The 12,502-nt window shown below is 39.3% G+C and overlaps 1 protein-coding gene across 1 annotated transcript in view; it reads right to left on the minus strand.

Moving 5' to 3' along the window:
* Positions 1 to 12,502, minus strand: part of CPLANE1 (ciliogenesis and planar polarity effector 1) — a 163,143-nt gene that overhangs the window by 136,159 nt on the left and 14,482 nt on the right. The window contains exons 9-12 of the mRNA XM_025388536.1: positions 4,477 to 4,659; positions 1,513 to 1,762; positions 1,182 to 1,337; positions 243 to 1,012 (exon numbers count right to left, since the gene is read on the minus strand). Coding sequence (XP_025244321.1) covers positions 243 to 1,012; positions 1,182 to 1,337; positions 1,513 to 1,762; positions 4,477 to 4,659 — 1,359 coding nt within the window. The remainder of the gene's footprint in view (positions 1 to 242; positions 1,013 to 1,181; positions 1,338 to 1,512; positions 1,763 to 4,476; positions 4,660 to 12,502) is intronic.

Below are 12,502 nucleotides of genomic sequence, written 5' to 3' on the forward strand. Positions count from 1 at the left end.
ATTTTAAAAAATAAAATCTGTAATGCTGAGTGCTAACAGATACAAGGTTTCCTTCTGGGGTGATAAAAACGTTCTGAATTAGTGCTAATAGTTTCACAACCTTATAAATATACTAACAAACACTGAATAGTACATTTTAAAATGATGAATTTTACAGTATGGGAATTGTAGCTCAGTTTCTAAAAAAGTAAAAACATCCAAACTAATAGTATCCCAGTATTTATTAAAATAAGTGATTATACCTGTGTCCTGGCTGTTGCACAAGATTTACTACTTGAGGGTGAATCTTGAAAAATGAGTTCCAAGACCAGTTTTCCTGAGAACCACTATCTCGAAACATTTGAAAAATAGGTACCATCAATGAATCTTGAGCTGTTATTTTACTTCCATCAGCTGATGCTGAAATAACTTCAGGCTGAAGACTGTATACACCATTTAAATTGTCAGCTACCATTCTGAGTAAATAAAAACAGGCTAAAAGTTTCTCTGAGAATAACTGACCCTTTTGTTGCTGAGTCAGCAAAAGTTTTATAGTATTTGAGGTCAGCTTTATCAAATGCCCCACATCTTGTTTGTATCTTGTATCCCAATAATGGATTGATAAACACTGATGAAAAAGTTGAAAGATACAAAGTATCCATGCATTATGTCTTGAGCTTTTGCTTAAAAAAAGATCAAGTTTGGGAAAAGGACATTTTATAAATTGAAGAATGTAAAAAAAATGAGTGATACAAACTACTGTGTAATTTAACATTAAATTTTTTTCTGTCACAGTTTTTGAAATTCCTATAGTCCACGCAGCAAGTAGACTTTTCTGGATAGAATGCAGTTCTGTAATGGTTCTGTCTGTCTCCTCACTAGCATCCTTTGCATGTATCGTATCAAACATAGATGCAAATTCCAATCTTCCTTCCTTCATAGTACTACACAGCCCATCATCTCTTTTGTTCCAAAAAGGAAATAAGTTGTCTGGAAAGTGTCTGTCTTTGTTAGTTTCTTCTGCTTCAAAATCCTAAAACATAAGGGGAAAAAAACAATACTTAATACCATTTAATACCTTATCAATAGAATCACTTCGGTGTTCTTATATTTCTCTTCCCTTTAACAAGAGAAAAACAAAATATGTTTCTTGGAATAAAGTCATAATTGTTCCAAGCAAATAAAATACCGCTACTAAGTACCTGAAAATCTGCTGTATTTTCATTTAAATTTATTGTTTCTTCTGCCTGCAAGAATTTGGGGACAGTGAAATCAGCTGAACTTTCATTTCTTTGGTGTTTTAACAGGCTAGACCTTAAGGAATTCAGTGATCGCAAATTCAGTCCTTCGCCTTCTGGCTAAACAAGAAAAGATGAAAGATTTCCAAGAGTAAAACGTTATCTGTAATTCTATTATAAGCAATTAAAAGTTCTATAGACAACTGTATACAATTCAAGGACATTATTGTCAGTAAAGTTTTAAATTTGAAAAGAAAAAGGCAACTTTTCCCAATGATATAAAAAAGCCCTGTACCTTAGACAAGATCACACTTTGATATATTTTCTCAAGCCTTTGGGTTGAATCAAGTAGAAGTGATCTCATGTGCACTGACGGAGACAAGCTATCAAGAAATCGAAGGGTTGTGACCATATATCCATCAGACATAACGAGGTAGGGTAACTGTGAGTGTGCTTTTATAGAAAATCTCTGTCTCATAGGGTCACTATCAGAAGCTGATGAATCAACAGAATTATTTGAATCTTGAAACGTAAACTGCTGTGGTCTAGTAAACAAACATCAAAATACAAGAATCAGTAAGAGAAAGATCTTAAGGAAAATAACGTTTTTCAAAAAAAAAAAGAAAAAGTTACAGAACAATGAAAAAGCAAGCAGGTGAAACACAAAAAATATTAAATGTGTATATATATCTTTCAGGAAAATATAACACAGTGATTAAGACAAAATAATATATAGGTTCATATGTTTTAAAATTTTCCTAAATGGTAGCATTTATTCTATTTCATATTTAATCTACATACAACCTATTTCAGAAAATAATTTTACTATTAAAGAGTTAAATAGTTAACTTTCCTCTTACCATATATTTAAATATACTTACACAAATAAAATTATGAGCTATCAGTATACTTTTTATTAAAGAGGAGAAAGAAAAAAGTTGAGAAGATTTGGAGAGAATGGTGGTGAGTAAAATTTTACCTATTTAAATTTGAGTTTCCACTTAACTTAAACATACATTATTGTTATTATGATGTACCTGATTCTGATTACTTAATATCACTCCTTATTAAAGTTGGTGCTTTACAAATATAAAAGGAACAAAACATCAAAGTATATTGTAATATTTTTCTGGTTAGGCAGCTATTCAAATACAGATTTTTTTTTATTAGTCAAATGGCAACAATAGAAAATTGGTAATTACAGGACATACACACCACAGACATCTGTAGAACCATTAAAAATAATGCCTAACATGGAAAGATATAAAGGATATACTGTTAAATCAAAAATGAAAAATAGTAAACAGGATATATCACATAATTTAGTCTTTAAAAAAGAAACAAATATTGCTATTATCATTGTTATATGAATATTTTTAAAATCTGGGGGACAACATACTAAAATGTTAATAATTGTTATATTTGAAGTATAGGATTACAAGTATTTAATTTTCCACATTATTTAGTTTTGTAAATTTGATTTTTGAGTGCTAAAATAAATAATGAATACTATACTTTCATAATCAGAAAAAAAGCAATCAGTTTTGGAAGGCCCCAAATATTAATTTTAAAGGAGAATATGAGAAAATTCTAATGAATTATGAATCAGACCACAAGTAAGGAAAAAATACTTTCACTGCAGGAAGTGACACATTTTTCCATTAGCACTACCAATTGCTAAAAATTGTCATTTTTGGGAGGCCGAGGCGGGCGGATCACGAGGTCAGGAGTTTAAGACCAGCCTGACCAATATGGTGAAACCCCGTCTCTAATAAAAATACAAAAATTATCTGGGCGTGGTGGCGCGCCTGTAATCCCAGCTACTCAGGAGGCTGAGGCAGAAGAATTTCTTGAACCCAGGAGGCAGAGGTTGCAGTAAACCAAGATCACATCACTGCACTCCAGCCTGGGTGACAGAGCAAGACTCCATCTCAAAAAAAAAATTAAATTAAATTAAATGTCATTTTTTTGCTAGATATAATCAAGGAAACACCCTACCTCAGTTTCCTTTCTACAAAGCAAAAGGAACAGATTAATTTCAAAGGTCTTTTCCAACTTTTCTGTCTTATAAATAGTTATGCATATGTGTCTAGCCACATATAATCAACATCAATAATAACAAATATTTACTGAGCACTAATTTTATGCCAGCCTGTGCTGATTTACAATTATGTATTATCTTACTTCATTCTCTAAACCCTAAGACACAATTAGTGTCACACTCATTTCACAGTAAAAGAAACAGGCTTAAAGAATAACCCTTCTGCAGGATTGGAGATCAAAAGAAATTTTTAAAAATAAAAAAATTGGTCGAGTGCGGTGGCTCACACCTGTACTTCTAGCACTTTGGGAGGCCAAGGCAGGTGGATCACCTGAGGTCAGGAGTTCGAGACCAGCCTGACCAACATGGTGAAACCCCTTCTTGTAACTAAAAATACAAAATTAGCCAGGCGTGGTGGCACATGCCTGTAATCCCAGCTACTTGGGAGGCTGAGGCAGAAGAATCACTTGAACCCGGGAGGGGGTGTTGCAGTGAGCTGAGATCACACCACTGCACTACAGCCTGGGCAACGAGCGAAACTCCATCTCAAGAAAAAAATAAATAAAAATGAGAACGAAAATTTGAAAATTAAAAAAAAAAAAGAATAACTAACCCAAAGTCATACAACTAATAAGTAAAAGAACCAGTATGTGAATCTTGATGTGACTCCAAAGCCGAATTGCTACTTCATCTCACAAGTAAAAATTATATGACACATGCTATGCATGTAACAAAATATCACATGTATCCCATAAATATGTAAAATATTGCGTATCAATAAAAAAAATTTTAAAAACAACAACAAAAATTAAAATACGGCCACATCCTACAGTTTTCTATCCATTTCCAATAAATTTTCCCCTTTGGGAAAATTCATATGTAAAGTTAATTTTGAGTTATTAATTTTCTAAGTGCTATTCTTTTATAACAATAAACGCTATATCATAATTTTATTAACTTTTATATCAAAGATAATTTTTAGTGCTATTAAATACTTAAATAACTTATACTTACATACTCACAATGTCAAATTTTCACCAGGATTAAGCACAAAAGGAAATACAAGAAAACTATAAATAAGAAACAGATATTGAGATGACAGACTCAAAGAAAAAGTAAGACAATTTGAAAGATGAAATTTTTTTTAAATACACAGAAAAAGTAATACAAAACAGAAAAAAAATCTATAAACAAATTAACACAATTCAAATGTCTCACCTATATGTTATTAGTGGATGAAGAGGAATAAATTCTGCTGGCCCAAATTCTATAGAGCAACCAAATGTAATTAATGTTAACAATTCACCTTGGCAGGTCAATAAAACTAGAGAGCCACGTTTTAACATACAAGCCAGAAAAAGACTATCATGCGTCCAGCTGATATCACCTACCCAGTAGGACCTGTAATAAATAAAAAACAACATGTTTAGAAAAGATACTTTACAATGTTTGTGACGATTTAAAATGGGCTATACCAAGCAGAGGTGTGAAAGTTCAAAAACTGAGGGTGAAAGAATGACTGGTAGTAGACAATTGCCATACATATTTCATGAATTTTACTTCCTAGAACAAAGAAGTTTGTTCAAAACATCTATCTCAACAATATTCCAATTAGAAATTCATAAGCAATTAAAAAATGAAAATATTTGGCCAGGCGCAGTGGCTCAAGCCTGTAATCCTAGGACTTTGGGAGGCCGAGGCAGGCAGATCACCTGAGGTCAGGAGTTCAAGACCAGCCTGACCAACATGGTGAAACCCCATCTCTACGAAAATACAAATAAGCCAGGCGTGGTGGCAGGTGCCCGTAATCCCAGCTACTGGGGAGGCTGAGGCAGGAGAATGGCTTGAGCTGGGGAGGCAGAGGTTGCAGTAAACTGAGATCGCACCACTGCACTTTAGCCTGGGCCACAGAGCGAGACTCTGCCTAAAAAAAAACCCAGAAAATACTCCTAAAGAACCGAGCTTTTTAGTCACTCACATATTAGAATGAATTTTAATCATATTAGAGTCTACAATCAAGATCTACTGATAGATTTCAAGGCCACATCTGTCCTCTCTACAGGAGTCCCTCTCAACAGCAGACTCTTCCTCTTCCCAAAGCTCTAACTGGTACTACTCCTTAACTATTTTGTGATTTTTAAATTTATTTTATTTTTATTTTTTAAAATTTCAGATTTTAATTCCTTTATTCCCTTCTTTTCACAGGTGTTGATATCTGGTGATACTAATGTTTAATTAGAACAAACAGTAGGTCCTCCTCAGAAAATGACAGACACTAAATCAAAAAGACCACTGAACTGAAACTAATACTTTCAAAGTATTTTAATGTGAATGAGAAATTTACCAAAGAGAAAGGAACTTGTGGAGAGTAAAAGAAAACGAAGAGGCAGGGCTAGATAAACCTGAAAACTCTGAAAATGCATAGAAGAGCATGGAAAAGTATTCAGAAAAGGAAGTTAGAAGCTCTAAGAGGAAATTCTCCTGCTCTGTAATTTTGCATAGCTCCTGGTGGTAGCTCACGTGCCATCCCAAATCACCACCTATGTTACTATTCACTCATATGTAGAGGATGCATATGTAGAGTCTTGTTTAAAAGACTAGGCTTGGCCAGGTGTGGTGGCACAGACCCATAATCCCAACACTTTGGGAGGCCAAGGGAGGTAGATCATGAGGTCAAGAATTCAAGACCAGCTTGGCCAAGATAGTGAAATCCCGTCTCCACTAAAAATACAAAAAAAATTAGCCAGGCATGGTGGTGGGCACCTGTAATCCCAGCTATTCGGGAGGCTGATGCAGAGAATTGCTTGGACCCAGGAAGCAGAGGTTGCAGTGAGCCAAGATTGCACCACCACAATCCAGCCTGGGCGACAGAGCAAAACTCCATCTTGAAAAAAAAAAAAAAAAAAGACTAGGCTCTCTCGGCCAGGTGCAGCAGCTGACATCTATAATCACAGTATTTTGGGATGCCAAGGTGGGAGAACTGTATAAGGCCAGGAGTTCAAGACCAGCTGGGGCAACATAGCAAGACCCCGGCTCTACAAAAAAAAAAAAAAAAAAAAAAAACTGGTCGTGATGGCATGCACCTGTAGTCCCAGCTACTTGGGAGGTTGAGGCAGGGAGGGGGATAGCTTGAGCTTAGAAGTTTGAGGCTGCAGTGAGCTATGATCACACCATTGCACTCCAGACCAGGTGACAGAGCAAGACCCTGTCACATTAAAAAAAAAAAAAAAAAGGAAGACACTCAGATCAAGACAGCTGACTAGACACAGGTAGTATGTGTCCTCCATGGAAAGGAACCATGAACTATCTACTTACTATTAAGTAGTAAGTAGATATTCACATTTTGAACAAATCCTCTAGGACAGAACACTAGGATTTATCAGAAAAGAGATGGGAGGCACCAGAAGAGAGGGTTAGAGGCAGCCTGCCAGCCAGGGACTGACTAAGAGTGGGGAAAGGCTCCTGAAGACAGGGAAACAGTAAGACAAAAATCCACAGGGCTTCACACCCCAAAACAGGCTTTCATAATCTCTGAGTGGGAGAAACCCTCAACCCACTAGGGCCTTGGGCCTCACATATGGAGCTGCCTAAAGATTGCTCAGAGACATTGCTCCGAAAAGGGAAAGCACATGGAATCCCACAGGCATCCAAGCCTAGAGCAGCCTCAGAAAGCCTAGATACCAGGGATCTACAGACTTGGCTGCTGCTGCACTGCTTCAGGGAGGAAGAGGGGAGACCAGGCGCTCTCAGGCACTCCTGGGAGGCTCCCTATCACCCTGCTATGGGCTGCTGTTGAGACCGAGATGTGAGCAGGCTGCACTCCTCATGGCTTCTTGCCTACACTGCTTGCCTGGGAGGGATACCACCCTCTCTGGTCCCAGGCCCAAGGTACCATTTTGAGTGTTTACAGCTGGGTTACGTCCCACCCTTGGGCTGAGTTGGGGCTGAGGTGGCTGCAGGCACCACCCAGCTCAGGGAAGAACAGGGCAGACCAAGCTCTCCTAAGCACACTAAGGACAATACCCACTGACCTGCCACAGAGCAGCTATGTCACTAGAGACTAGTCCCCCCAAACCATCACAACTTCCAGTAACTCCAACATGGACAACTTGGGTCCTAGTGGGTTGCTTCACCACTACTACTGCCATCGCCCATACCATGTCAGATACTCAGAGGCCTGGGAAACTGCCCACACACCTAGACCACCACTCCCACTACTAGCTTCTAAGCATGCCACCTGGAGGCCCAAGAATCAGCCTTCAGGACCCACCAATACCAGGGCCAGTATAAGGTGGTCTAGGGCCTAAAAACAGGCACACTCACCCCACTGCTGCCACTACTAGGGCTTGAAGACTGGCTCAGTTGTTGTCCAAGTCCCTAGCAAAACTTCACCATAACCTCACCTAATAACTATACCTTAAGCCACTGAGGAAATCACAGATGCCACCAACCCTGTGTACTACTGAAGAAGTCATACAAAGATTACATTACCACAAGTATGCAAAATCAAAGCTAAAGTATCCTACTCAATCAACAACATACATCTTCAGGAAAAAATTCCCCTCTATAAATGCATTTTCAAAAAATTAAAACAAGCAACTGCTGTACCAGATGTACAGACATGAATGGAAGGACACAGAAAACATAAGAAAAGCAAGAAAATATGACACCACCAAAGGACTACAAAAACTGTCCAGCAATAGATGCCAATCAAAAATAATTCCCCCAGAGGTTCTAAGATGGCTGAATAGGAACAGCTCAGGTCTACAGCTCTCAGCGTGAGCGACGCAGAAGACGGGTGATTTCTGCATTTCCAACTGAGATACCGGGTTCATCTCACTGGGGCTTGCCAGACAGTGCGTGCAGGACAGTGGGTGCAGCCCACCAAGCGTGAGCCAAAGCAGGGCGAGGCATCGCCTCACCTGGGAAGCACAAGGGGTCAGGGAATTCCCTTTCCTAGCCAAGGGAAGCTGTGACAGACAGCACCTGGAAAATCAGGTCACTCCCACCCTAATACTGCACTTTTCCTTTCCAACGGTCTTAGCAAATGGCACACCAGGAGATTATACCCCGCGCATCGGTTGGAGGGTCCCATGCCCACGGAACCTCGCTCATTGCTAGCACAGCAGTCTGAGATCAACTGCAAGGCAGCAGCAAGGCTGGGGGAGGGGCACCTGCCATTGCTGAGGCTTGAGTAGGTAAATCAAACGGCCAGGAAGCTTGAACTGGGTGGAGCCCACCGCAGCTCAAGGAGGCCTGCCTGCCTCTGCAGACTGCACCTACGGGAGCAGGGCATAGCTGAACAAAGGCAGCAGAAACTTCTGCAGACTTAAATGTCCCTGTCTGACAGCTTTGAAGAGAGTAGTTGTTCTCCCAGCACAGAGTTTGAGATCTGAGAACGGACAGACTGCCTCCTCAATTGGGTCCCTAACCCCTGAGTAGCCTAACTGGGAGACACCTCCCAGTAGGGACCAACTGACACCTCACACGGCCAGGTGTCCCTCTGAGATGAAGCTTCCGGAGGAACGATCAGGCAGCAACACTTGCTGTTCTGCAATATTCGCTGTTCTGCAGCCTCCGCTGGTGATGCCCTGGCAAACAGGGTCTGTAGTGGACCTCGAGAAAACTCCAACAAACCTGCAGCTGAGGGTCCTGATTGATAGAAGGAAAACTAACAAACAGAAAGGACATCCATACCAAAACCCCATTTGTACATCACCATTATCAAAGACCAAAGGTAGATAAAACCACAAAGATGGGGAGAAACCAGAGCAGAAAAGCTGAAAATTCTAAAAATCGAGTGCCTCTTCACCTCCAAACAAATGCAGCTCCTCGCCAGCAATGGAACAAAGTTGGATGGAGAATGACTTTGACGAGTTGAGGGAATAAGGCTTCAGACGATCAAACTTCTCCGAGCTAAAGGAGGATGTTTGAACCCATCACAAAGAAGCTAAAAACCTTGGAAAAAGATTAGACAAATGGCTAACTAGAATAACCAGAGAAGAGAAGATCTTAAATGACCTGATGGAGCTGAAAACCATGGCACGAGAACTACGTGATGTATGCACAAGCTTCAGTAGCCGATTTGATCAACTGGAAGAAAGGGTATCGGTGATTGAAGATCAAATGAATGAAATGAAGCGAGAAGAGAAGTTTAGAGAAAAAACAGTAAGAAGAAATGAACAAAGCCGCCAAGAAATATGGGACTATGTGAAAAGACCAAATCTACGTCTGAATGGTGTACCTGAAAGTGATGGGGAGAATGGAACCAAGTTGGAAAACACTCTTTAGGATATTATCCAGGAGGACTTGCCCAACCTAGAAAGGCAGGCCAACATTCAAATCCAGGAAATACAGAGAACACCACAAAGATACTACACGAGAAAAGCAACTCCAAGACACATAATTGTCAGATTCACCAAAGCTGAAATGAAGGAAAAAAATGTTAAGGGCAGCCAGAGAGAAAGGTCGGGTTACCCACAAAGGGAAGCCCATCAGACTAACAGTGGATCTCTCGGCAGAAACTCTAAAAGCCAGAAGAGAGTGGGAGCCAATATTCAACATTCTTAAAGAAAAGAATTTTCAACCCAGAACTTCATATCCAGCCAAACTAAGCTTCATAAGTGAAGGAGAAATAAAATCCTTTACAGATAAGCAAATGCTGAGAGATTCTGTCACCACCAGGCCTGCCTTACAAGAGCTCCTGAAGGAAGCACTAAACATGGGAAGGAACAACCAGTACCAGCCACTGCAAAAACATGACAAATTGTAAAGACCATTGATGCTAGGAAGAAACTGCATCAACTAATGAGCAAAATAACCAACTAACATCATAATGGCAGGATCAAATTCATATATAACAATATTAACCTTAAATGTAAATGGGCTAAATGCTTCAATTAAAAAACACAGACTGGTAAATTGGATAAACAGTCAAGACCCATCAGTGTGCTGTATTCAGGAGACCCATGTCATGTGCAGAGACACACATAGGCTCAAAATAAAGGGATGGAGGAAGATCTACCAAGCAAATGGAAAACAAAAAAAAGCAAGGGTTGCAATCCTAGTCTCTGATAAAACAGACTTTAAACCATCAAAGATCAAAAGAGACAAAGAAGGCCATTATATAATGGTAAAGGGATCAATTCAACAAGAAGAGCTAACTATCCTAAACATACATGCACCCAATACAGGAGCACCCAGATTCATAAAGCAAGTCCTTAGAGACTTACAAAGAGACTTAGACTCCCGTACAATAATAATGGGAGACTTCAACACCCCACTGTCAACACTAGACAGATCAACGAGACAGAAAGTTAACAAGGTTATCCAGAAATTGAACTCAGCTCTGCACCAAGCAGACTAATAGACATCTACAGAACTCTCCACCCCAAATCAACAGAATATACATTCTTCTCAGCACAACATTGCACTTATTCCAAATAATAGGCATTAGAGACTACAAAAGACAGGAGTGGAGTGAGGGCTGAAAAATTACTTATTGGGTACAATGTTCACTATTAACACTAAACGCCCAGACTTCACCACTACACAACATATGCATAAAGTGAGTGAACTTATAAGTTATCAGGATGCCTGAGGGGTAAGAGAGATCAAAAAGAGACGAAAACCTATTTAAAAGAATAATAAATGAAAACTTCCTAAGTCTAGCAAGAGAGTTAGACATCCAGATACAGAAGGCCCAGTGATCCCCACGCAAATATACAGCAAAAAGGACTCCACCAGAGGATATTATATTCAGAATGTGTTAAGTCAAAGGGAAAGAAAGAATTTTAAAATTAGCAAAAGAAAAGAGTCCAGTCACCTATAAAAGAAACTCATCGATTTCCTCTAGGTTTTGTAGTTTGTGAGCGTATTATTTCATAATAGTCTTAATAGTTGCTGTATTTCTGTTGTATCAACTATAATGTTTAGAACTGGAACAAGACAAGGATGCCTACTTTTACCACACGTATTCAACATAATGCTAGAAGTCCTAGTCAGAGCAATCAGGCAAGGTAAAAAAATACATGGTATCCAAATTATCACTGTTCACTGACAATATAATCTTAAATCTAGAAAACCCTAAAGACTCCACAAAAACTCTTAGATTTGATAAATTAACATAGTAAGATTTCAGGATTCTTTATATAACAAAATGAATATACAGAAATCAGTAGAAAATACACCAGTAACTATGTAGCCAATGACTGAATCAAGAAGGCAATCCCATTAACATTAGCTACAAAAAATAAAATACCTAGCAATATATTTAATCAAGAAGGTAAAAGATCTCCATGAGGAGAACTATAAAACACTGATAAAAGAAATCATACATGACACAAACAAATGAAAAAGCATCTCATGCTTATGGATTAAAAGGCCAGTATCATTAAAATGAACATACTGCCCAAATAAATCTACAGATTCAGTGCAATCTCTATCAAATTACCAGTGCCATTTTTCATATAATTAGAAAGAACAATCCTAAAACTCGTATGGAACCAAAAACAAAAGAACAAAGCTGCAGGCATCATATTACTTAATTTCAATTTTTTTTTTTTTTTTTTGGCGACGGAGTCCCGCTCTGTCACCCGGGCTGGAAAGCAGTGGTGCGATTTCAGCTCATTGCAACCTCTGTCTCCTGGGTTCAAGCAATTTTCCTGCCTCAGCCTCCTGAGTAGCTGGGATTACAGGCACCCGCCACCAAGCCAGCTAATTTTTGTATTTTTACTAGAGACGGGGTTTCACCATGTTGGTCAGGCTGGTCTTGAACTCCTGAACTCATGATCTGCCCGCCTCTGCCTCCCAAAGTGCTGGGATTATAGGCGTGAGCCACTGCCCCCAGGACTTTTTTTTTGTTTTTTTTGAGACAGAGTTTCACTCTTGTTGCCCAGGCTGGAGTACAATGGTGCAATCTCTCGGCTCACCACAACCTCCGCCTCCTGGGTTCAAGCGATTCTCTTGCCTCAGCCTCCCGAGTAGCTAGGATTACAGGCATGTGCCACCACGCCCAGCTAATTTTACAAAATCCAGTTTAGTAGAGACAGGATTTCTCCATATTGGTCAGGGTCTCCAACTCCCACCCTCAGGTGATCCACCCACCTCGGCCTCCCAAAGTGCTGGGACTACAGGCGTGAGCCACCATGCCCAGTCTACTAATTTCAAACTATACTGCAAGGCTATAGTAGCCAAAACAGCATGGTACTGGTATAAAAACAGCACACAGATAAATGTAACAGAA

Source organism: Theropithecus gelada, chromosome 6 (assembly GCF_003255815.1).
Source record: "Theropithecus gelada isolate Dixy chromosome 6, Tgel_1.0, whole genome shotgun sequence".
In the NCBI taxonomy this organism is placed as follows: Eukaryota; Metazoa; Chordata; class Mammalia; order Primates; family Cercopithecidae; genus Theropithecus; species Theropithecus gelada.